This window comes from Poecilia formosa, unplaced genomic scaffold (assembly GCF_000485575.1).
Source record: "Poecilia formosa unplaced genomic scaffold, Poecilia_formosa-5.1.2 Scaffold260, whole genome shotgun sequence".
Taxonomy (NCBI): domain Eukaryota; kingdom Metazoa; phylum Chordata; class Actinopteri; order Cyprinodontiformes; family Poeciliidae; genus Poecilia; species Poecilia formosa.
This window is the reverse complement of record NW_006800199.1, coordinates 413,914-441,435: the sequence shown is the minus strand read 5'-3', so window position 1 is coordinate 441,435 and position 27,522 is coordinate 413,914. Positions and strand designations below refer to the sequence as shown.

Genomic DNA, 27,522 nt, shown 5'->3' with positions numbered 1-27,522 from the left:
AAAAAATAAAAAAACAGCTTAGTGGTTATTTGTTTGCAAATATTCTTTGTGCCCTAAACTCCACCTTCATGTGCTATGTTTGTCTTTAACAAGTCTGCCTTAAATTGTGCGACAACACCAAAAGCAACTTGAACTTCGTAATGAGAGTCACATCATGTTGCAACACCCTTCTGTTGCAGAGTGACTCACTGCAAGTAACAGCCTAAAAAAAACAAAAAAAACAAAAAAAAAAACAAGAACAGGGTGATTTTTGCCAGGCAGAGGAGCCGCTAGCCGAATGATAAAACCACAGAGACTGTGTTTTTGTGCTGTTGCATGTGCAATTTGGTCAGAGCCAAGCCCTCATCATAGATATGTGATGAGGAAACGGTGCCATTGTGCAGCAGCAGCCTCTGTGATGTCGTGCCGCCTCTGGCTTCAGCCCTAAACGCCGAACTCCACTCTGTGGTTAACCATTGTTCCTGCCCTCCTCTTTATCCAGGGGCCTCCTTTTCTCCCACCGTCTCAAAGAGCTGAAAGCTGGGCTTAAAGTGGAAGCTCGGAACCAGACACCACTTTACTACGCCGGTACTCTCAGGACTCGTGGTGCCAGACGCGCCGTTGTGTTTCCCCCCGTTTTGTGTTCTTTCTTCCAGGAGAAAAGGCGAAGCGAGCGAGCAAAAGAGGACCGCCTGAGGAAAACGTGACACCGATATGCATGAGTGACAGGATTTAGTTCTGAAAACATTCTTTCTAAAAAGGCAACTCTGAACCACAAGCTGCATTCTCACTTTTAAACGACACAATTGAAGAAAGAAATAGGTCACGCACACGCACGCACACGCACTCAACAGAAGTGTGCCCGTTGCTCTCAGAGACCATGAGCAATCGGAGAATTATTCCCCAGCTATTCGAGAAGCCTCATTCGCTGCGGCTCATTCAAAGAGAGCGACCCCTCTGTGCTTCTGTTCGGTCTTTGAAGAGAAGAAATGTTGTGGAAGTATGTCAGTGGTTAAATTGATTATGCATGTTTATCTTGTTGAACACCATCAAAGCAGGTTCTGTCGTTCTTTTTGTCCATTCAGGGGAGGAAGATTTACTGCTTTGCTTAATGGTCTCTGCAAAGAAAATGAACGAGTAGAGGGAGATTCAACAAGGCTAATGTAAATGCAGCTGTCAGAATAATTCAGATTCAGTGCAAGTGACGGGTTGCATTATTGCGTACAAGATATTTTGTAAATCTGCCTTAGGCTGCCTTCTTCAATTTTCAACAAGAATTATCTTAATGAAGTGTAAAATTAGATTGGACTTCTATAAAAATAAAAAATAAAAAATCAAAGAATTAAAGGACAGATAAATCATGTGGATTCAATACAGCTGATCCGAATCAAAGCCAATCATAGATAAAGGCAGATAGATGTAAGTATTCATTTTGACAGAAATCAACTAATCGAAATCTAGAAATCGCACCGTTTCTTCAGGTCAGTGACCCCATCATACCAAAACGTAGCTGGTTGACAGCAAGTTGTTGCTGCGGTAACAAACACGCCGCTGCCTTCAGCAGGGGTGAGGCCTGCAGCATGAAGCCAGAGGAAGCAGTGGCGTCCAAGCTGGCCATTCACGCTGCGTCACTGAGGGAGTTAGCGGCTCTGCATAAGGAAGACGAGCCGAAATCAGTTTTCACTATAAACTCCACAGCAGTTGTTTATGTGGAAAACAGCTCCTACTACTTGACTTGCAGAGAGGCTTCAGGAGTTTGACTCAGTGTGGAGCTTGAATAGTGTGTGCAGAAGCGAACGTCCTGCAGCCACGTGACCAAGGGTTGATTGTTAGACTTCAGTTCGACCATGAGAGCCTTTAAGACGTCAGCAGACATTAGAAACTTCTCGTATTGGCTGCTGGGTTAATCTCCTGTAGTTAGTTAGTGTTGGATTAGAAAGAGTTGGTCGTCTTTTTGAAATGTTACACTTGCTCTATGGGGAATACACACAGAGAAAGTTATTTATGCTAATAAAGATAAACTGTTAACAATCCTAAATGAGAGAAATTGTTAATTTGTCCTGTGTAGTTAAAACAAATTAATAAAGGAGTGTGGCATCATAGTTATTTCTTTTAAATCAAAGTTATCTGGACTAGACATTTTATTTGTTTTGACATGGTTTTATTTTTAATCTGTGTAAATACCTGAAGATTTAACTATTTTGTGCATTTTCAGTTTTTCAGAGAGACTTTTTTTTAAAGAACTGTTTGTATTTTATAATTAATATAAATCTATTTTTAGTTTGAAAATAATTTACAAAAACTAGCTTGTTATTCATAGTTCCTAGTAACTGGAAACTTAGACGATGAGAGGTCCACCAACACATTGTTTGTTTGTTTGTTTGTTTTTTTGATAAATAAAATATTCTTAAATTTTTATTTAAATTAGTAAATTGAAAAAGTCTTAATCTCACATCAGCAGGTCAAACGTTTCCAAAATCCATCGGAAATTTGCCACAAATCTCTGATTCATGCATTTCTTCTTAAAATAACTTGGTCATTTGGAGCAGCTCGTGTAAGATTAGCATTTCAAACGGTGCTTCTGATTATTCTATTAAATAAGTGACAGAAAAATCCTCACACCTCCAGCTTGGAAAGGGATCATCTGGGCAATCAACCATAAACATGACTCGTCAAAGTCAACGCGAGTTACGTTACGCCTTTAATGTTTCTGCTTTGTTGGGTCTTGTCATCTCCAAGCAGCAATGCAGCCATCTGCTGTGTTTTTTGTGTGGGCTCTTTTCTTTAATAGAAACAGGGACGGATGTGACAAGAGGCTGACCAGAGGTGGGTGTGTGGGGGGCAAGAGCATCTGAAATATGATTCACAGTCTAGTGGGATCACACAAATGAGAGACACACTTCTGTCTGGATAAATTCTCCTTTCACAACCTTTGTAACAACCTAATTAGAACAAGGCCACCACACAGACTATGATGATTGCTGGTGTAGCTGAGCATGAATTGCATCTTTTCTGAGAGAAAAGCATCTTTGTGTATTATGAAAGAACTATTTTATTTTGTTTTCCGGTTCCTTGCTCCAAAATAGCACTTATGTACAGTTTGATCCACACAAGCACAAACATGATATCTAAAATAAACTGCAGTCTATTGGTTTAAAAGAAACAGCAATTAGAATGTTGTTAATGTTTAACATAATCCATACTATAAATGTGTTATATGGAGCATTCATGAAACCCGGCAAAGTTTGTTTTTTTTGTCTTTGTGTGTAAAATGCATGAACACTGCTTTGCCCACACCAACAACATCTAATACTAATCAGTTCATTTACTCTGCTATAAGTGTTACTTTTACAAAAGTCTGCAAAATCTTTATATATATATTTTTTTTTAATTACACTCCTAAATTATTTGCAATGCTACTTTGCATTCATGACAGGAGATGGTGTGATGAGGCAAAATCATTTTGTTGAACACTAATATGTGCTGTTTTCTTCTTATCCGAGATCAGTTTGTGAAAGCAACAGAACCGAGGTGAAACCCCAGACATTCCTCTCCAGCTCAGTCTGGAGAATCACCAGGCATTCCCAGGCAAAAACGGATCTAAAATCTCTCCAGCAAGTTATGGATGTGGAAGCAGCAGCTGTACTCCACCCTGCTCCGCGATGACTGACCCAGGAAACAAAAGCTTCTTCTACGCAGGCGTGTCTTTAGCCAGTTCTTTCACAGTCCACCCCGACCAGATTCAGCTCTACTTAAAGATCCTGTGCAGTTCCTCCCTGGTTTTTCAGAACCACCTCAGGTGTTACGAGCGATTTCATTGGCAACGTGGCAGCAGACTGCATTCGTTGACTAGCGACTGGGAATCTGAGACGAGACGGTGAATTGAAAATCAATAATCTCGTGGTCAAACCCTTGACATCCAAACTTTTTCACAACTGTAGCAGAAGAGCGCATGCAGGGTCAACTGGACGATTAAACAGGATGACCAAATGTAACACTTTCACTAAAACTTGCAATCAAAAGATAATTTCATGGTAAAGCAAAACTTTTCCGCACAGAAATTAAATAAGTGTCACATGGGAAGACGTAAATTATAGTTTTACAGTGAATAAATTATGAGATCTAGGTCTTTAAAACATCTGTGTCACCTATATGTGACAGTATCACAATCCTAATCATCATCATCATCATCATCATCTACACCTGCTCCATGAAGACAATTTTTTATGTACATCGATCAGCACGTGGATCCTCATAGGACAGTAACAGGAAAACCTCTAAAAACAATAGCAGGATGTCAGACATGCATGAACTTTGACCCGTCCAGGCAAAATCCTGTGCTGAACCACATTCTGGGGGGAATTATAATAAATTTCATAAAACAAGATTCAAATGTAATAAAGCTCCTTCGTTAAATGTCTGAAGTATCGAGATCTAAGTGAGATTGACTGCAACAGCTTAACCTGATGCCTGACACATTTTTACGTGATTCTTAGTTAGCCTTTCAAATATGCAGTGAGATCTTTTTTTTTTTTTCTTTTGCAGTCTTTGTGTAGCACAGTCATTTGGTTGAGAGCATCTGCATTCGAGACTTCCTCTAGCTGCTCCGCCTGACTTCCTGTTGGCTCCCCAGCAAGAGAATGGCACCAAAATTATTACCAGATGCAGAGCTCCGCTGCTTTTCAAGTTCTTACTGGAGTTGCCTCGAGAGTGGTATCGGCGGGGCAGTTAACGCTCTGACTTAGTGAAGGTCGGAGGTTCAATGCCCAGCACCTTTCGGCTGTGATTGTTGGTCACTGACCCTGGAGGGGAACGGCATTCTGACCAACCTCGACTTCCTAACGAGCTGTGATAAACCAGACAACAACCGGTTCGATGCAGTTCATCTAAATGAAAGTTAATTAACAGGGAATGAATACAAATCCATGTCACAATATATTTTTTTTTCATAAAAGACATTAGTAATTTTTTTTCCCACTTCACTATGATCTGCTGCTTTTTATTAAAACATTCAGACTCAAAGGTTTAAATGGAAGCCTTATATTTACCATGTTAAAATCCATTTATGCTCACAATGTGTCAGCATCTGTTCATGTCTCAAATCTTTTGTTTAGCCATTTCATTTTTGCTTAGCCTTTTAAGTCGACCATGCATTATGTTTGCATTTTATTACTGAAAAAGAAGTCCACAATTATTTTTGAAAATGGGTGACCCTGATCTTCAGAGTACCTTCTCCTTGGAGGTAACTGCGGGATGGGATCAGCATTTAAAGTGTCACAATGTCACCGTGCAGCAAGAGGAGCACACAAAAACAGACAAAAGCAACGACAAGCCAAATTTCTCCAACCTAATCCCCGACTCCGGCTCTGCAGCATTTCGGTTCTACACTCCAGAGCCAAATTTGTGTGAAAAGAAGACGCACAGAAGAAAGCAGCCCTTATCCAGACCTCAGTTCACTCTGTCTGCCCCTTATACTTAGTCTCAGAATACAAGTCCCAGTGCTGAACAAATCCCCCTGCTTCTCTGTTCAGCTTTAATCCTCTAATGATTAGCACAATTTTGGATTCATGGGGCCGTGCAGCTGATGTCGCTGTGAGTTCTTCGCCTGTCTGCATCAAACTGGGTCTCTCTCTTTAGCCCAGGCTGCTGCGGCACGTGTGCTCAAAGATAAGAGAACTTTAGATGAGCCCAATCAATAGCTGGGAAGAGATGAACCGGTCGAGCGTCTTAGAGCAAGATGTCAGCCGTCAGTTTCTGTGTTGGTCCTCCTAATTATCAGCTGGTTTATTGGATTTTCCACTGGATGTTCTGTCCACTAAACTAAAAATCAATCCAGACTGAAAGAAAAAACCCAACAGATCAGATTGACTTGTGCATCATTTTGACTTGCCCCAAGCTCGCCTCTCCTCAAAGATCCTCTTTGTATTGAAATTGAATACTACCAAGACAAATAGCATCGACTGCAATGGTAATAAAAAGGCAAAAGGCAGGAAGCTTGTCTGTCTCTGTTAAGCCGTATTGAAGAGGGCCATTTCATCACCATATATGGTTAAATCCAGGCATAAACCTACCCAGCTTTCAATCATTTGCCGTATCCAGCATCCGGCTACGCAGGACCAGGCTGCAAAGTGTCTCCATGGCAACATGGGCGTAAACCAGTCTCAAGGGAGAAGCCTATTGGAGGAAAGGGTTAAATCTGGTGGACGTGGAGAGGTGGCACGCTGAGTGAGGTCGGGTGAGCTGGACGCGATTTAAGTTTATCAGAATGCAGCAGCATCTGATTACAGCAGTAAAACAGTCTTTTCCCCTGAACAGCATTGATTGAGCTAAATTAGAATAAAATACCAATTTGCATGCAGTAGAACAGAGACAACTAATGTTTTAGGGGTTCGAATAAATATTTTATTTGTGTGAGCCTTTGAAACAACTTGCACAAGTTCTAGAAGCAGAAAAGATTTCACCTCGCCTAAAATTGAAACAAGGAAAAGACCAAGATGACAGAACCGCCATTGCCATTTGTCAAGCCTCTGTAGTGCCACTTATTTTCTGGCTTCAATTTAGTCAGGGAATCATATTCTGACTTCAGAAAACGATACATTATCTGAGTATCTTTCTAACTCCATACCTCTGTTCGCAAAGCTGTACATCGACGCTGTTGCAGCATATTTAAAATGCGTTAGCCAAACAAATGCAATCGCCATCAAAGTTAAAATAAAATATGAGTTAACCTCTTAAAAACTACGCAGTGAAATGTCACAGTTTTGAGCCTCTTAGACTGTGCCACTTTGGATCCTATTTCTATACTCCGGAGTGTACAAGAGGGATTTGTGAGCTGCAAATAGGTGGACTGTTTAATTATCTAAAGTCTTCTGTGGGACATGCGAAGATAAAGTTAATCCAGCAGTTCTGGAGCTTAAAATATTACCACTTAACTAATTGCTTCATCAGGTAGCGAGCTTGGAGAGGCTTTCTGCATTTTCTTTTTTCGCTGAGCATTCTTGTTGTATCTGTTGCTATGGTTACGGTGCCTGTACGTTCTCTCGGAAGATTTGAATTTGAACAGATGAGTAAGTGGTGTTGTCACAGGCAGTTTTATTTTCTGAAAACAGAAGAGGGAGAAATAAAATCTCCTTTGGCGTCAAAGCAGACTTGCCGAGCAGCATGCTTTGCAGGGGAGGAGCGATAATTCCCCTATAGTCCATGTATGGACACATTTGGAAACACAGTTTTACACGTTTCTAATGCAATGTCTGTTACTTTCTCTTCTCCTTGACCTTGGAATGCTGGCGGCACGAATGTGAGCCATACTCAGCCACATCTCTGTTACAAAACGACGAACACGGCGAGTACAAAAAAAAAACATCTGCCTGATTGGCCGTCAATTTTTAACGACTACTTTTCTACCTTTGTGTAGCAGCTAGCTGTGCTGCCGCTGTGCTGAAGACAGTTTTCATGTAAACGGCCACAGTGGGGGGTAAATTTGGTTTCATTTGAACTTAACTGCAGATGTCTCACACACAGATATATTGATTTAACTTTTTACAACGTCAAAGTGTGACTTCCATTATGATGATTATTAATCACCAAGCGACTTCAGAAGCGATGGCTAATCAAAACTTAAACTATTGCTTTTGCTTATTTCCTGCAACAAACACCTGTGCCGCAGTGCAAACTTTACCTTGTGCACATAAACGGGAACAAGTGTCGATTCATTTGAAACTGGAAATTTTTGTTCACGCCATTGCTTATAAAAAAAAAAAAAACGTTTTTGCATTTGGTTGATGTTGGTGTAAAGGAGCTGCTGCTCTCCTTTAAGGTATGACACAAAGATTAAAATATAGAATGTGTTAACAGGAAATGAGTCTGTGTTTAAATATCAGGATGACACTGATGTCCTCGTTGACTGTAACCTTTTTGAGGGGCTGCTTAAAGTTACCTTTCAACTTCCCTAGAAAAACTGTCCACCTTTAAGACACACTCTAAATGACGCTCTATTTTTATCACTAACGTTCTTGTCACTCAGGTTGTGGACATGCTAATCTCATTTTCACAAGTTTATTTTTTGGCTTTACTATACGTTTCTGGCTGTAAAACAGACAGACAAGAGCAGATAACCATCAGTGTTGATGCAAATATCAAACTTATACAGGTTCCTCGCTTTAGAAATGCAGTGGTGGCAATAAAAGAGAAGTGGAGAGAGTGTAATTTTGGGTTTTACAAATCTATTACAGGTTTAAACTGAAAAATATGTCAAACTGCCTCTGATCCATTTCCAGTTTGCCAGTACACAGGCAGTCTCTTACTGGACTGGAGCTAAAAGGGTCACTTTTACAGGAAATGCTGATATATATATTTTTTAAACAAATTGAATGACTCAAATGAGAAGTGAACATTTGCACTGACTGGCACTGAGTAGCCATGAAAATGAAGCTGTTTGTCTGCTTTCAAAGGCCTTTCTTAGCTTCATTAATGCCAACACATGAATTGAGGAACTATTCAAACACTGTTAAATGATAAATAACGCTCGACAGAGCTGCATTTTCTTGAAAGGCTAATTATATCTAGAGAACTTGTGAAACAGACAGAACAACGTCTCTGTTAATCAAGTCGCAGCTGCATTCATCACACTGAGCTTTGAGACGCCAAATAAAAGCTGATTCTGAACTCTGAAGCAAAACAGACAGAGTTGGATGATACCGTACATGAGCATGACAACTCAAAAATGTCTTGTAAAAGGTAAAATAAGGTTGTGTATTTTAAAGACGCTCCGCTCTGAATTTTCTAGGCCAATTTTTTAGGTTTTTCAAAGCTTCAACCAGCTGGCTGATTGTCTGTACCCGCTTTTCTTGCAGGGTTGTGGGGGGCCTGGTGCTATCTCCAGCTTTAATTGGGTAAGAGGTGGGGCACACTCTTTACGGGGAAACAGAGCGACACACAACAGAGCCGTGAACACACACACACACACACCTACACGGAGAGCAATTTAGAGACACTAATTAACTTAAGAGTCATAGTTTTGCACTGTGCGGGAGGGAAACTGAAAACATTAAATACATTTTTTGAAGCCTTCCTGCTGTAAATGGTCATTATTATTATTTATATTAGCAGCAGGATGACATACGGCGTGAAATAAAAGGATATTATGAACAGTTCGCTAGTGATGAGACATGATACACTGTTTCATATGCATCTAAGAAAACATTTAGGTCTCCCTTTGTATTTGTAATGTTTGATTTTATGTCTGCTCTGTTTAAAGTTTAAAACAATAAACTACATAAAAATGACAAGATGAAAGAAAAAAGCGGAATACATTAGCGGCGTGTATGGTTGGTTGATTTCTGTGCATATTGATTGGTTGTTATTAATACATTTATGCAAGCCGACATTTGAATTCACATTTTTATCTCCTCTGCAAAATGTTTAAAGGTTATCAAGGCTTCAATAGTGAATGAAGACATCTTGATATAATCCTTTTTTAAAAGTCCAATAAATACAAATAAATGACAGTATTTCACTGACTGATACCGACTTCTGTGCTGCTGAAAACTTAGATAGTTTTTAGGTGATAAATAATTTGTTAAATATTAGTATATTTGCTCTACAAAAATGAATAATGAATGAAACATTAGAATCCCATTAATTATTTTATGTTTTAGGTGCTACAGTGTTCTCTAAACCAATTTAAAAAACACCAACTAAATGGAGCCATTGGACCACCGTCCACTGACTATAATGGTTAAGGCTTCCAGATAAAATAAATGTACCATAATTAATTTGTAGCACAGGACTATGAATTAATTGAATAATTATCGAAATAATTATAAATCTTTTTTTTACTTAAAATCATGATGTATGATTTAAGTTTGATGCACATTTATTAGGGCATTTAATACATTTCTGGGACATTCTGGTAAACAATTACTAACACAGTGGACCTTGTTATTCAAAGGACTAAAACATCATGAATGATTGCCAATAGCCAAAAATCTGTGAATATTTGAGACCGCTTTCAAAAACGCCTATCACTGCTTATTTTAAAAGTTCAAACACCACATTAATTTTTTATTTAATAACTTGGGGAATTCGTGAAATAAATTGCAAGAGGGAAGTTGTTGATGGGGTCTAACAGATTAGTTGGACCCCAGTCTGTTTTAGTGCAACTCGTTAAAGTTTATGCTTTGCCTGCTGCAGCCTTCTGTCTCTGCAACGAGAGGTGAAATCCACCCCAAACCAGTCATTGCATTTACAACATGTTCCTATTTGCATGTTGAAAACTGACTTACCCATCTTCCACTTAGCTATCACTTGACACTTTTAGATTAAAAAAAACATGAAGCTTAGAGAAGCAAAAGAAGAAAAACATATAACTTAGATGGAAATATTAGGAAGCAGATTTCCTAATGCCCCAATCTCCAGCTTTGTCATGTTTTAATAACTCACTGCAGTTTCACACAAACCAAAGCAGCCCAGAGAGGAGGTGAATTTATTGGGCCGTACAATAAACAAGCTGTCCCACTCAAGATTAATGCCCTAACAGCAAATTAATTAAATTTCCTTTGCCAATGTTCACTTAGTCTGCAGCAGGTTTGCCCAACAAGCAGGAAGCCGGAGGATCCACATTAAATGACTCAGCGTGACCAACTCCTCTGCTCTCTGTCTGTTCCTGCACAGCAGCTTCCTGCTGCCTGGCACGACCTCAACGACCAACTAACCAAAAGCCCGGAGCTCAGCTAACACTGGACCAAAGTTACTACCAAAAGCATTAGCATCCCTGGAATATTTTCAAATTAATGCACTTTGTATGACAGAACAACGCAATGTAGCGTACAATGCTGAAGTAGAAAAAAAAAACTAGATTTTTCAACTTTCTACAAATTTGGAGATCAAACACACTGTGTTTATTTATTTATTTATTTATTTTTATTTTTTTTTTTAAGAGACCCTTTACTTCGACACTAATAAATAAAATCCTGTGCAACCAAATGTCTTCTGATGTTGCCTATTGGTACCTACATGTCACTTAATCTCAGTTTGAAGCCAGTTATTCTGTGAAGGCATCAGAGGTTTGTCAGACAATTATTGAACTGACAAAATAGCGTCATGAAGACCAGCAGAAACAGCAGACAGGTCAGGGATAAAGTTTAAAACGTGGCATCCCAAGCTTATCACACAGCAATGTTCAATCCAGAATGTGGAAGAAGATCAGATTAGACTGAAGTGCTACATGATACATACATGATATGCTCTTTCTGTGGCAGAGGCGAATAATGCTCACCCCCTGAAAACACTATCACAGTAAAAACATGATGATGGCAACATTATGAGTGTAAAAACACTGCTTTTCTGTGTTTTTTTTTTTTTTTACTTCTCTTTGTAAATGTAAGCAGTAAAAGTTCAAAAGGAAGCCTTAACACAGAGGTATTAAAATTTTACCTCCTGTTCATTTGAAGTGTGCATTTTTGACTTACGGTCTCATAACTTTGTACAGCTGGAGGACACTGATAATTTTTCATGAGTTGTTTCATGTCTTAATTTACCAACTCAAGGCAGTTCTTTGGAAGAACAAGTAGCCCAGATAAGATCATTTTAAAACTGTAAGCTCACATTTTGTCAAATTACAAGCACAAACATCGTATTTAATTGGGATTTTATGTCTCGGATGAACAGGAAATAGCAAACAATTGCAGGAAAACGATATTTGGTTTTCAAAAAGTATAGTATACCCCCTTTACTTCCATACTACTAACTTGAATACCATCCAACCAAATACCTTCGGACGGCAGCTTATGCTATTCTAAGTGTGGTGCAGAACTGACACAGGTGATGGTGTATCACCCTGATCACACCATCGTCTTCACATCGTCTTCATAAAAAATGATGGCAGCAGCTTCAAGCTGTGGTGACAGGGAAGCTGCTCAGAGCTAACGGGAAGATGGACAGAGGTAAGTACAGAACAGACCTCGTTGAAAAACCGAGAACCGAGGTTCACCTTCCAGCAGGATAAGTCCAAACATACAACCCAACTTCAAGGAATGTTTTAGATCAGAGCCCATTCATGTGTTTGGATCTAAATCAAATCAAAAACACTGAATTAAATATGACTGAGCTTGAGTTATTTGGCGAATGAGAAAAGGCATCAATATAAAACTGTTAATGAACTTACAGTTTTATTTAAGTATCATTTTAAGCACATTTTTCTTCTCTTTTGAGACTAGGCTCTGTTTGTTGTTGGTGTAATTCAAAATAAATTCTGAAAAAATACATTGAATGTACACTGTATGTCTGTAAAATGGCAAAATATCAAAACGCAGATATAGATACTTTTGCAAGACAGTGTAAATTATTTAATTGAACATAAATGCGATTTTAAATGCAATAATCTGAAGCAATAAAAAAAAAACAGAATCACTCCATCATTTGCATGTAAAACACCATAAGAAAAACACTATTATGTGAAAACAGCAGATGAAAACAGGAGGGGTGAAGTTTTACTGAACTCCATCCAGGGGACAGAATCAGTGATTAATTGCTGTGTGGGATTCAGGAAATGCAGCCAACAGATCCTGCAGTTAATTAAGTCAATTTAAAGTGCAGCAAAAGGAAAAAGAAAAAAACTAAACACCATACCAGTTGAATAAAACAAGTCCTGCTGAAACAGACATTTAGGTGTTTGACTATTCAGGTTTAAAGCGTAGTGATAAATCACCGAGCTCTACTTCTTATACATTTTTTTTTTTTTTACATTTAAAGCACATATGTGTATATAATAATGAGGGAGCATAGCTTTACGGACACAGATTTTATCGTAAATGTCAAGCAGCTGCTGTTAGTTTAGCCCACTTCACAAGCTTCCTGTAAAACTTGGCAAAAAGGAGGAGGCAGCGCCGCAGTCCAGCAACCACATGGTGGTGAGCTACAAAACAGAGTCCAGGCTCCTCAGCCACACTGTCTCTCCCTCCCCGTTCAGGCCTGGAGCCCTCCTCTATTGACATGCAAATGAAAGATCAGCCAGCTGAACAGCTTGAACAAAGTGGACACCCTCACCCAGGCTCCTTAAGAGTCTCTGCTTACGCAGCCGGTCTCGTGGGTCGTCAGGAATTCATCGGTGGCAGGGGGTTAAAATTTTAGCACAGCGGTTTGCAGCTCTTTATGGGGAGAGGGTTATATTTCACGTCATGTGCAAGCTTGCGGACTCAAACAAGTCTATTATTTGCCCCTGGCAAATGCACTAACAGTTTTTTATCCTTTGTTGTATCGCTGAAACCAGCTATTTTTCTGTCAGTTGCTTTATTATGTATGCGCTTTAATAGGCAACTGACAGCTATTTTTCTGTCAGTTGCCTATTAAAGCGCATACATAATAAAGCACCCCCGCCGCCTTGTTATGACCTAATCAGTGACACTCGGATGATATGGCCCCATCTGCCATGTTGACTGCACATTAACCATAAAGTAATAACTCACAATGAGACAGGTGCAATTCCCAATCTGAATATCATTATGGCTCACTCACTGCCTGCTCCGGCTCGTAACGTCGCCTTTGTGTTTGTGAGGTGGCGGCAGTGGAGAGCAAGGGCGCTCTGTGTGCCCGCGGGCCGTTTACAACACGCCAGCTGTGAATGAGAAACAAGCAGCAGTCTGCGTGAATTAACGTCCGCGGTTTGAAGGGGTGCTGCCTAACGAAAAAGGAGGCTGCAAGCGGGGCCCGGATACGTGACACGGGAGCAGTTCAGCCACAATACCGCTGGATCTGAGCTGAATAAATGACGCCTGAGTCACTAGAAACGGCCTGCAGAAGGGCAGGAAGCAAGAAGGGATAGATGAGCAGTGACACGTTTACACAAATCTTTTTTTTTTTTTTTTAAACACAAAGAAAGGTGGCTCAGTTATAGCTTCAGTGGAGAGTGAATGGGCAGAGCTCTTGACCCTTAAATTTTTAAATATTTGTTTAAGAGGAACACTTGCAAGTGAGGTGATCGAAGTTGTTCTTGCAAATCCACTCTAAAATGTAAATGTTTTCTCAGTTAGCATAAGTTTAATGCCACAATGACCACCGTAATGTCCAGTTTTGGCATTCCAGTACAGGTATGGGCTGGTTGAGATTCCTACTAAACGTGAGTAAAAAAGTAAATAAAACTTCCAAAGCACCTTGAACTTCCCTGCTGCTGGTGAAATGTGCTTTACAAATAAACATGAATTGACTTGACTTGATCCTGTTATTTACACATGATTTAAAAAGCAGCAAAACCTTAAAAAATATAAGACATGATTATCGGAGTTACGATAATGTAGTAAACATTTATACAAAGAATTAAGAAAAAAAAAACAATACATTTACACAAAGTAATAGTTTTCAAGTGCTAAGGGCAAATAATATTATAACATTTCACAATGCTTTTCAGTGGCAGGAATCCCAGACGGAGCAATCAAGTGATATTATAATCGAGCGGAACAAGTAAAAACCGAGCTGGAAAGTCAAATCGTTCCATCCTATAACGTGAACAAGGTAGTAAAATGTGTTCATGTGTGTTTATATGTGTTTATCGCTTACTGAACCCAAAGTTAAATAACAGTGTGTAGCCGCTTTGCTTTCAGCCATGTGACCAGCAGAAATTTTTAATCCATAACTTTTTAAGACTTACACTAACTTTATGGAGCGTCCCTGAATAAATATAAACAGGCATTCCTTTTTTCTTGACCCTATAACGGCTGATGTTTTTTTAACACGCGATGTTTCCAAACAGTGAATATAATGTCTTCTTGCAACTGAAGATAATGTGTAGTTGGCTTATTTTCAGCCAGCTGGCTGGCAATGTGCAGTAACAAACAGTGTAGGGGCAATGATACAGCCAAAGGAAACATCAGTCGCTGCAGGGATGGTGGAAAATGTTGTCCATTTTGAAACAGTTACTGTGCTAAACCTTGGTTTGCTTTGATACCCATGGAGAACTGATGATGCATCAGCTTATTGTGGGAGCATAAATGTGTCAAAGGCTGAGGGTGGAGGTAACCCAAGCAAATGGGATTCATGGGAAGGAACCAGCCATCCATTATGATTGCAATAATTAGCATTTTATGTCACTGCATGTGTGCATTTAATTTGTTTGCCCCAATTTTTCCATCAAGCAAAAACAGCAAGCCAAATCCAGACTGACAGAAGAAAAGATCGCAAACCAGACCACCATCCTGCAGTCATTTCCACACAGGGATCATTTCACCCAGCAACAAAGCGTGCAAAGCCACCTTCAACCCACATGCACACGTCCACCCCACCGGCTGCTGGTGAATTAGTGAAAGGAGAAGGAGACATGGAAATATAGCTACGGGTTGTTGGGTTTTTTTTTTTTTGCACTCTTAAGGCATGCCAGCGCATTCAGTGGCTGTCGCGGATTACCTGTCACCTGACTGCTGGAGCGGTCTGTCAGCGCTTTACAGTACAAAGGTGGTGCCACTTCAGCCCGTCATTAGAAAGCACCGAGCGAGGACTCAGTAACACCGGATTCCTCACGCACCTTTCACTTGGGTCTCGTACTCCGCTATGATCTCCTTATCCTTCTTGGTTTTCGTGGATGACATGGCTCCTCAGGCTTCAGGGTGAGACCCCCGATGATCGAGGACTCTCTTCGGTGTCGATCTCCCCCTCCGACTTGCAGGACTGCGGCGCGTTTCCTCCGTTTTTCTCTTTTCCTTTTTTTATTTTAACCCCCCTTCTTGTGGCCTCTAAAAAGGCAAAGGAGGGCTTTTCGCTATTGTAGTCCTGCAGTCCTGAAATCAGTGTACACACAGCACTTGATCATCGGTCCAGTCAATACTGCATGTTTTTTGTTTGTTTGTTTGTTTGTTTGTTTTCCTGCTTTCTCCTCCTGCTTCGAGTCCACTTAAAGGCTTTCAGCGGGAAAAACAAAAAGAGCTTCCGACTTCAACAAGAACATGATGAGGAGGATGAGCGGAGCTAGAAGGTCTCAGGCAGTCAGGCAGGTCCTTCTGTGGCACGAATCATCAGACATGCGTACGAGCAGCGAGACAACACACACACACACACACACACACACACACAGATGAGGCTGACAAACTGCGCTGCAGGGAAATAGGAATTTTAAAAGATCATCACGTGAGCCTCCTCGCATTGCCAACCAGCTCTCCTTCCCCTCTCCTCCCCACGCCCTCTCCCCTCCTGCACCCACGCACGCATTTGCATCACTTCAGAGGACATAACATTATGACTTACCACCGATTTCCTGAAGCCTCCCCTGGTCATATGCACCACTTTCACATGCATTTGTCACCCTTCGACTAACTGCGAGTCCCCCCTCCCCTCAAACCTCCCTGCATTGGGCAATTAGTGCAATTAAATGTAACAATAACATTAATTATCCTAGATGGTTGAGTAAAAGCTTTCTCTTTTACTCAAAGAGTAAAAGTTGAACCCTCCCCTCAAAGGGTACTTTGAGGGGAGGGAATTCACATGATGAAGCAACACAAATTAGACTAAAACTGTCATCTTAAAAATGCAAATAAAAATCTGAGTGGTGTGCATTTCAACCACAACAGTTTGAGGATTTTTGGACATTCTTCCTTCCAAAGTAGCTAAACCTTATTCACATTAGATGGAGGAGCGAGGACAGTCACTGAAAAAGTATTCACGCCGGGATGTTTTGCTCTTTTTATTGCTTTTACAAATCAATCGAGATAAACAAAACTGGCCTTCTTTAACAACAACAAACAACTTTAATATCAAATAGAAGACTGGTTTCTACAAAATAATAATTGAATTAAAAATATGTGACACATAATGAGGGATTGCATGAGCATATTCATCCCTTAAAGTCAGTATTTAGTTGAGGCACGTTGAAGCACGCCCTGATGTGCCTCAAATCAAGGCTCATTAGAACGGTGCGATTTTACTCCTTGCTGTTCAAGTTTTGTCAGGTTACGCGGAGACTGGCTGCGAACAACCCTTTACGAGACCAGCTGCAAATCAGATTGAGGTCTGGACTTTGACTGAGCCACTCCAGAACATCCACCTTGTTGCCTAAGCTATTCCTGTGTAGCTTTAGCTAGAAAATAAATGTTCTCTGAAGCCATAGTCCTCTTGCATTCATTTTCTTTACATTTGTTTCTACCCTTACAAGCCCTCCAACACCTGGTGCTGAGAAGCAATCCCACAGCATGATGCTGCTACCACCATGCTTTCCAGTAGGTATGGTGTGTTTACGCTGATGTGCAGTGTTTGATGTCTGCCAAACATGACACCTCCTTGATGGTCAAAAAGCTCCAGTCATCTTTCTCCCATTTCACCATTTAGTCTCTGACTGACTTGCCTTTTGGCAAACTCCAGTTGGACTTTGATATGAGTTTTCTTCAACAGCAGCTTTCACATTAAAGCTTTGAAATCTACTACATTAAATGTAATAAAAGGGTAAAGTAAAGCATCCGAGGGGTTGAATACTTTTCACAGACACTCTACGTTCATCAGTGTTCAAGCTGTGCTGCATACTCTCTGTTGAGATAGTTCTGGACTTTGACTGGACCATCCTAAAACATGGATATTTTTCAAAGTAAACCATCATTATTACAGCTCTGGGTGCAGTAAACCGCCGCCTCAGTCCTCCCCTGTGTTCAGCTCCACCCATCCTTCCTTAAACTTTTCCCTACTGAAGAAAACTATCCCCACTGCATAATGCTGCCACCTCCAGGTTTCATCTTGGTGTTGGTGTGTACTTGGTAATGTGAGGTTAGTTTTCAACCACACTTGTAGAGCAAGAAGTTTGACACCTTCTTCCATTAGCACAACTGCCTAAGTCCTATTTTTTTAAAATGGGACTTAGACAGTTATGCTATTAGGCTGACAATATGTTTTCTATATTCCCTGAATTACATCTTAGAGCTTTTCTTTTAACAACTTGTATCTTGCCACTCTGTGTAAAGGTCAGATTTGACTTTACTAGTCTTCCAACACAGAGATTCACCCCTGAGCTGTGAGTCTCTGTTACTATGGGTCCCTCTACTTCTTTGAACTACGTGAATAATTACAAATGTAACTAATTATTCAATGATTTATTTTGTAATTCAATGCGGTGTGGCTGGACCTCCACATTTACAGTGCTGTCCTCTTATTGTGGTTTGAGTATTTGAAGAAGGAATTAAAAATAAAACAAGATTTTCACAGTTTTAAACATGAATTGGGAGTAATTTGTATGTCAGTCAGTTAAATCAAGTACATGCAAAATGCATTTCTTACTAACATTTTTAGCTTTACAAAAAAGGCATAGCAGACATGGCATCTATTTGCAAGTTTTTAGGATGAAAGATTAATTTTACATTCAGCACAAAGTTAACAGAGACGATCTGAATGCATGTCATGAAAAAAAAAAGAAGGCCTTTGCAAAGTAACATGGTGACTGAGACAGGTCTCCCTCTACCCCCACTGGCAGATAGTGTCATCTGGATGATGCTTCGCCATTTTGTGTGGGGGTGGGGGGTGAGCACAGAGGAGTAGGTGAGGGGAGGAGGAGGAGGTGACACTGTGTTTATCTGTCACCTTAGCTATTCTCAGCTCAAAAGGAGCAGGCTGTTAACTCACATCCTGTGTCGGTGGAAAATGGCATACTGACACACACCGAGATGTTTGTGTATCACTTATATCTGCAGCTCAAGAGGGAAAGTAAAAGAAAAAGACACTTGGGGAGAAATGTATGTACATAAAACCCACATGTTCAGTACATTATGCCACTATAAGTTCAAACTACTATCCTCATTATTACAAATTAAAATGTTCAATTATGATTAAATCAAAAATAATTATGCAATAGGCATTTTTGGCAATCTATAATTAATACAGCAGCCAACAATTATGAAAAAGAACTCAAAACATGGAGGTTGTACATTGCACATAAGTGCAGTTCATTAAACAACTGAGAACAACAGAGCTTCTGCTATATGTTCATTTAGGTTTACAGTTTATTCCCACATTCAGGTCACCAGCATAACTGAAAAAAAAAAAAAAGAAAAAAAAGAATTGTGGTGTTATTTCTAATCTTCTCACCTCACAGGATATTTTCTGGCTATTAAAGTTTGAATGAATCTCTTCTCTTGGAGTAAAAAACGATGAATTTTGAATGGCCTCTGGCATCGTGAATTGTCTGCTTTGTCCGTGACAGAGGATTAGAGACAAAAGTCTCGTCTTGTGTTTGTCTGCATGAATCACACAGCAGCCTGCGCAGTCTTTGTGTGTATCTCTGTGGTTCCAGCGGTGAGCCGTAAGTTGTTTGTCAGACTTTGTGTATCGGAAACACGTCTGGCCCGCCAAGACGGGCAGAGAGGACATGTCACTTGTGACAGAGGCCGGTGTGACTGCATTCTGGTTTTGTTTGTGTTTACCACTCTGATGTTCTCGTTCCGCGTGGCTTAGATCTTCTGAGGAGCTGAAAATAACCTCGCACAACAGATGAAACAGACAAGCTTCAAATTACAGCTCCTGTGTTTGACTTTGTCCTGACATAGTGACTGAAATTTTCATTGTCGCTGAGTTTTTAAAAATAAATAAATAAAAAAAAGAATTTCAGTTGCTGTTGCCATGGCTACAGATATTGTACATCACATCCTGCTGGACTGTAACAGTGATTTACACGGACTGCATGACTGAGACTTTGAGCGAAGGAGCTCCTCCAAAGGTGTTGATGCAACTAATATAAGTTGTCGATGCTGTAATTGCACCTTCTTTAATTTAAAATATCTACCGGGGATCCTGACACAGCCAGCATGTCATGATCTGATGACTGCGTGTGAAGAAAGGAGGAGAGATTTCCAAGCACCTATTGGACATGTAGCTGGGCTGTGATAACAGGAATTCAATAACAAACATGGGACGGGTATGTGCTGCTGTATCACTGCTGTGAACTTTATTACTTAGTTTCTTAAGAATCAGTACTACAGCACAGAAGACAAGATGCTGACACAAGCTCAGTTCGGTGCGTGCTGATCTCAGCTGTATTGCCGTCTATTACTGGAGGATTTTATTGAGGAATGAGACCGGAAGAATTAGGAATTAATTCAGAACTTTCTCACAAAAACAAATTTAAAATTGAGTAAAAAATTTTTTTTTAAAATCTACATATGATATGGATGATGTCAGCATTTTGATTCAAGACTCATAATTTAGCTTAATCAGTGTACTTATTTATTAGAGCTCTCTTTAATTTTTTTTATTCATAATGATTTATTGAATTACTTGGATTTCTTCCTTCATTTATTTTATTTTTTATCCCTGCATCTACTTTGTTTTCACAGTTTGTGCATCCAAACTTTGATTGTTACATCATTATGTGACAGATAAACACAAATTGTAAGCGAAAAGAATTATTTTTTAAAAAAGCTTTACAGATAAAATATGAAAAGTGTGCCATGAAATGTCATTAAGGCCCCTATGGCGTGATAGTGGCACAAACTGCTCTCAGGAGCCGTATAATGAGTAAATAGAGTCTAGTACAATTTAATCTCATTCTAAATACAGCTTTTTTTAGTGAAGGCCTCAGAAGTTTGTGAACAAACGGCATCAGGAAGACCAAGCAACACACCTAACAGATTGCTACATTGGGTAGAGAATGCTGCAGCAGTGTTAGGTTACAAAATAAAATCCCACCCTTTCAACATCACACAGAAAACCTGACAGGCTAGCAAAGGAGAGCTACATGCAAAACTCTTTGTGAGGGGAAAGCTGTCTTTACATCAGCAGAGAAAGTCTCTGGCTGTAAATATTTACAAGCCAATTTTTGCAGAAATATGTAACTTTTTGTTCGGATCTTTATAAAGTCATTGCTATAAGACTATAATCATCTGTCATCTGAGCTCATCTACATGTTGTCAGCGTCAAAGGATAGTCTCTTTCCAAGCTGTTTCTCACATCTCCCACACGTCTCTGAGCAAATATAGACTTTTTTCTTTTGGCTTAATACGACGATATGACTCAGTGCTTTTTTTCTTCTTTGTCAACAGTGAAGGGCAACAGAGGCTTTGATGACTGTCATTTGATTGAGTTTTTTTTTTCTTATAATTTGCTGCAGTGAAGAATATTTATTTTAAAAACAGCTTTACTCTAGATTTGCATATGCCACTCCACAGGCAGCAAGGTGCATTTTGCTGCAGGTGATAACAGGAGCATCCTGCAGTCCTGCTTGTGTTTCACAATGCTTTGCTTTAATTTCTCACAGTTTACATTGAAAATACTACTTTTGATTTTTTTTCTTCTCCAAGTAGCACAAACTAACACGCAGAAACGAACAAATTAGCATTGCTAGCAACTCATCCTCTTCTAGAACAAATACATGCATTATTTATGAATTTGATCTTGTCATTGCATACCTAATAGCATCATTAAGCGGTCAAAAGTTTTCTGCTGGATGTAGATGTACTCTGTGCAACACTGGCCATCTGCTCTGCAGCACCGCTCGCTCCTCACCATGAGCAAACACCCACTTGTCTCTCAGACTTCACGCTTACTAATCAGTTGACCTATAACAGAAAGTTAGAAAGTTAGAAAACAACAACAACAAAAAAGTCTTTCAAAAGTAAAGCGTATTTTAGTTTTTGCTGAAGATACATAGATATTACTTTAATGGTCAGAATAGCTCTTTACTTGTCCCTACCTAGAGAAGCCATTAATCACACACAGAAAATCTGACGCACAGGAGAAGACTGTTATGCTTACTGTCACCTTGAGCATAAACTTCATTAATCATGAATGATAAATGAAAATAGGAGATTATGAGGAGCTACACTGAGATGTCTGAACTGGTCAGGAAGATTGGCAATGCTAATTAAGAAAAATATTTAATCAGTGGTGATGATATGGTATGGATGTAAAGCATGTTTAGAGGCAAAATGTTACTGTGTATTATCGTCATGAGTAATTACTTTGATATATGTTTGATTCAAATATTAACAGTACAGATTCTTAGTGCATAACAATCAAGAAATAGTGAAGAATAGTGAATAAATTGCTGTTCTGTTAGCCTAATATGGTTACAAAGAGAATACAACAATATTTATTTTAATCTGAGGAGAAAAGAAGAACATCGTCTAGATTTGTATTAATAATTTAGAAAATAATAATTTACATTAAATTTGCTCATCCTTTTAATATATATATTATAAATAAATAAATACATTTTCTGCTTGATCAAATTAAATGGTTTGTTTTTGTTTCACTTGTTCTCTGCTCAAGGTATTATTCCATGTCGCCATCTGCTGGTCATTTCGGTGAGTCGCGTCGGTGACCGTCGATTTCAAAAGATGGAGCGACAAGTCCCACCCACTTAAATATTGACAACCAATCTCGACCCTTCAGTGATCCATTCCATCCAATCACAGCAATCTTTGTCATTTTTTATGGTAAAGTTGCATATATTCACTAGTAATCATACAGTTAGCGCTTCAAAACAAAACGCTATTAATTAAAATAANATAAATAATTTGTTAAATATTAGTATATTTGCTCTACAAAAATGAATAATGAATGAAACATTAGAATCCCATTAATTATTTTATGTTTTAGGTGCTACAGTGTTCTCTAAACCAATTTAAAAAACACCAACTAAATGGAGCCATTGGACCACCGTCCACTGACTATAATGGTTAAGGCTTCCAGATAAAATAAATGTACCATAAATTAATTTGTAGCACAGGACTATGAATTAATTGAATAATTATCGAAATAATTATAAATCTTTTTTTTACTTAAAATCATGATGTATGATTTAAGTTTGATGCACATTTATTAGGGCATTTAATACATTTCTGGCACATTCTGGTAAACAATTACTAACACAGTGGACCTTGTTATTCAAAGGACTAAAACATCATGAATGATTGCTAATAGCCAAAAATCTGTGAATATTTGAGACCGCTTTCAAAAACGCCTATCACTGCTTATTTTAAAAGTTCAAACACCACATTCATTTTTTATTTAATAACTTGGGGAATTCGTGAAATAAATTGCAAGAGGGAAGTTGTTGATGGGGTCTAACAGATTAGTTGGACCCCAGTCTGTTTTAGTGCAACTCGTTAAAGTTTATGCTTTGCCTGCTGCAGCCTTCTGTCTCTGCAACGAGAGGTGAAATCCACCCCAAACCAGTCATTGCATTTACAACATGTTCCTGTTTGCATGTTGAAAACTGACTTACCCATCTTCCACTTAGCTATCACTTGACACTTTTAGATTAAAAAAAACATGAAGCTTAGAGAAGCAAAAGAAGAAAAACATATAACTTAGATGGAAATATTAGGAAGCAGATTTCCTAATGCCCCAATCTCCAGCTTTGTCATGTTTTAATAACTCACTGCAGTTTCACACAAACCAAAGCAGCCCAGAGAGGAGGTGAATTTATTGGGCCGTACAATAAACAAGCTGTCCCACTCAAGATTAATGCCCTAACAGCAAATTAATTAAATTTCCTTTGCCAATGTTCACTTAGTCTGCAGCAGGTTTGCCCAACAAGCAGGAAGCCGGAGGATCCACATTAAATGACTCAGCGTGACCAACTCCTCTGCTCTCTGTCTGTTCCTGCACAGCAGCTTCCTGCTGCCTGGCACGACCTCAACGACCAACTAACCAAAAACCCAGAGCTCAGCTAACAATGGACCAAAGTTACTACCAAAAGCATTAGCATCCCTGGAATATTTTCAAATTAATGCACTTTGTATGACAGAACAACGCAATGTAGCGTACAATGCTGAAGTAGAAAAAAAAAACTAGATTTTTCAACTTTCTACAAATTTGGAGATCAAACACACTGTGTTTATTTATTTATTTATTTATTTTTATTTTTTTTTTTAAGAGACCCTTTACTTCGACACTAATAAATAAAATCCTGTGCAACCAAATGTCTTCTGATGTTGCCTATTGGTACCTACATGTCACTTAATCTCAGTTTGAAGCCAGTTATTCTGTGAAGGCATCAGAGGTTTGTCAGACAATTATTGAACTGACAAAATAGCGTCATGAAGACCAGCAGAAACAGCAGACAGGTCAGGGATAAAGTTTAAAACGTGGCATCCCAAGCTTATCACACAGCAATGTTCAATCCAGAATGTGGAAGAAGATCAGATTAGACTGAAGTGCTACATGATACATACATGATATGCTCTTTCTGTGGCAGAGGCGAATAATGCTCACCCCCTGAAAACACTATCACAGTAAAAACATGATGATGGCAACATTATGAGTGTAAAAACACTGCTTTTCTGTGTTTTTTTTTTTTTTTACTTCTCTTTGTAAATGTAAGCAGTAAAAGTTCAAAAGGAAGCCTTAACACAGAGGTATTAAAATTTTACCTTCTGTTCATTTGAAGTGTGCATTTTTGACTTAAGGTCTCATAACTTTGTACAGCTGGAGGACACTGATAATTTTTCATGAGTTGTTTCATGTCTTAATTTACCAACTCAAGGCAGTTCTTTGGAAGAACAAGTAGCCCAGATAAGATCATTTTAAAACTGTAAGCTCACATTTTGTCAAATTACAAGCACAAACATCGTATTTAATTGGGATTTTATGTCTCGGATGAACAGGAAATAGCAAATAATTGCAGGAAAACGATATTTGGTTTTCAAAAAGTATAGTATACCCCCTTTACTTCCATACTACTAACTTGAATACCATCCAACCAAATACCTTCGGACGGCAGCTTATGCTATTCTAAGTGTGGTGCAGAACTGACACAGGTGATGGTGTATCACCCTGATCACACCATCGTCTTCACATCGTCTTCATAAAAAATGATGGCAGCAGCTTCAAGCTGTGGTGACAGGGAAGCTGCTCAGAGCTAACGGGAAGATGGACAGAGGTAAGTACAGAACAGACCTCGTTGAAAAACCGAGAACCGAGGTTCACCTTCCAGCAGGATAAGTCCAAACATACAACCCAACTTCAAGGAATGTTTTAGATCAGAGCCCATTCATGTGTTTGGATCTAAATCAAATCAAAAACACTGAATTAAATATGACTGAGCTTGAGTTATTTGGCGAATGAGAAAAGGCATCAATATAAAACTGTTAATGAACTTACAGTTTTATTTAAGTATCATTTTAAGCACATTTTTCTTCTCTTTTGAGACTAGGCTCTGTTTGTTGTTGGTGTAATTCAAAATAAATTCTGAAAAAATACATTGAATGTACACTGTATGTCTGTAAAATGGCAAAATATCAAAACGCAGATATAGATACTTTTGCAAGACAGTGTAAATTATTTAATTGAACATAAATGCGATTTTAAATGCAATAATCTGAAGCAATAAAAAAAAAACAGAATCACTCCATCATTTGCATGTAAAACACCATAAGAAAAACACTATTATGTGAAAACAGCAGATGAAAACAGGAGGGGTGAAGTTTTACTGAACTCCATCCAGGGGACAGAATCAGTGATTAATTGCTGTGTGGGATTCAGGAAATGCAGCCAACAGATCCTGCAGTTAATTAAGTCAATTTAAAGTGCAGCAAAAGGAAAAAGAAAAAAACTAAACACCATACCAGTTGAATAAAACAAGTCCTGCTGAAACAGACATTTAGGTGTTTGACTATTCAGGTTTAAAGCGTAGTGATAAATCACCGAGCTCTACTTCTTATACATTTTTTTTTTTTTTACATTTAAAGCACATATGTGTATATAATAATGAGGGAGCATAGCTTTACGGACACAGATTTTATCGTAAATGTCAAGCAGCTGCTGTTAGTTTAGCCCACTTCACAAGCTTCCTGTAAAACTTGGCAAAAAGGAGGAGGCAGCGCCGCAGTCCAGCAACCACATGGTGGTGAGCTACAAAACAGAGTCCAGGCTCCTCAGCCACACTGTCTCTCCCTCCCCGTTCAGGCCTGGAGCCCTCCTCTATTGACATGCAAATGAAAGATCAGCCAGCTGAACAGCTTGAACAAAGTGGACACCCTCACCCAGGCTCCTTAAGAGTCTCTGCTTACGCAGCCGGTCTCGTGGGTCGTCAGGAATTCATCGGTGGCAGGGGGTTAAAATTTTAGCACAGCGGTTTGCAGCTCTTTATGGGGAGAGGGTTATATTTCACGTCATGTGCAAGCTTGCGGACTCAAACAAGTCTATTATTTGCCCCTGGCAAATGCACTAACAGTTTTTTATCCTTTGTTGTATCGCTGAAACCAGCTATTTTTCTGTCAGTTGCTTTATTATGTATGCGCTTTAATAGGCAACTGACAGCTATTTTTCTGTCAGTTGCCTATTAAAGCGCATACATAATAAAGCACCCCCGCCGCCTTGTTATGACCTAATCAGTGACACTCGGATGATATGGCCCCATCTGCCATGTTGACTGCACATTAACCATAAAGTAATAACTCACAATGAGACAGGTGCAATTCCCAATCTGAATATCATTATGGCTCACTCACTGCCTGCTCCGGCTCGTAACGTCGCCTTTGTGTTTGTGAGGTGGCGGCAGTGGAGAGCAAGGGCGCTCTGTGTGCCCGCGGGCCGTTTACAACACGCCAGCTGTGAATGAGAAACAAGCAGCAGTCTGCGTGAATTAACGTCCGCGGTTTGAAGGGGTGCTGCCTAACGAAAAAGGAGGCTGCAAGCGGGGCCCGGATACGTGACACGGGAGCAGTTCAGCCACAATACCGCTGGATCTGAGCTGAATAAATGACGCCTGAGTCACTAGAAACGGCCTGCAGAAGGGCAGGAAGCAAGAAGGGATAGATGAGCAGTGACACGTTTACACAAATCTTTTTTTTTTTTTTTTAAACACAAAGAAAGGTGGCTCAGTTATAGCTTCAGTGGAGAGTGAATGGGCAGAGCTCTTGACCCTTAAATTTTTAAATATTTGTTTAAGAGGAACACTTGCAAGTGAGGTGATCGAAGTTGTTCTTGCAAATCCACTCTAAAATGTAAATGTTTTCTCAGTTAGCATAAGTTTAATGCCACAATGACCACCGTAATGTCCAGTTTTGGCATTCCAGTACAGGTATGGGCTGGTTGAGATTCCTACTAAACGTGAGTAAAAAAGTAAATAAAACTTCCAAAGCACCTTGAACTTCCCTGCTGCTGCTGAAATGTGCTTTACAAATAAACATGAATTGACTTGACTTGATCCTGTTATTTACACATGATTTAAAAAGCAGCAAAACCTTAAAAAATATAAGACATGATTATCGGAGTTACGATAATGTAGTAAACATTTATACAAAGAATTAAGAAAAAAAAACAATAAATTTACACGAAGCAATAGTTTTCAAGTGCTAAGGGCAAATAATATTATAACGTTTCACGATGCTTTTCAGTGGCAGAAATCCCAGACGGAGCAATGAAGTGATATTATAATCGAGCGGAACAAGTAAAAACCGAGCTGGAAAGTCAAATTGTTCCATCATATAACATGAACAAGGTAGTAAAATGTGTTCATGTGTGTTTATATGTGTTTATCGCTTACTGAACCCAAAGTTAAATAACAGTGTGTAGCCGCTTTGCTTTCAGCCATGTGACCAGCAGAAATTTTTAATCCATAACTTTTTAAGACTTACACTAACT

The 27,522-nt window shown here is 39.3% G+C and overlaps 1 protein-coding gene across 2 annotated transcripts in view; it reads right to left on the bottom strand.

Annotated features, from left to right (window-relative positions):
- Positions 1-16,316, bottom strand: part of srgap3 (SLIT-ROBO Rho GTPase activating protein 3) — a 59,012-nt gene extending 42,696 nt beyond the window's left edge. Inside the window, exon 1 of one of the 2 annotated variants that reach the window (XM_007570408.2) lies at positions 15,491-16,316. In XM_007570408.2, coding sequence (XP_007570470.1) covers positions 15,491-15,554 — 64 coding nt within the window. In that variant the 5' untranslated portion in view covers positions 15,555-16,316. The remainder of the gene's footprint in view (positions 1-15,490) is intronic. The other variant, XM_007570410.2, reaches the window with a different exon arrangement.
- Positions 16,317-27,522: the final 11,206 nt, after the last annotated feature.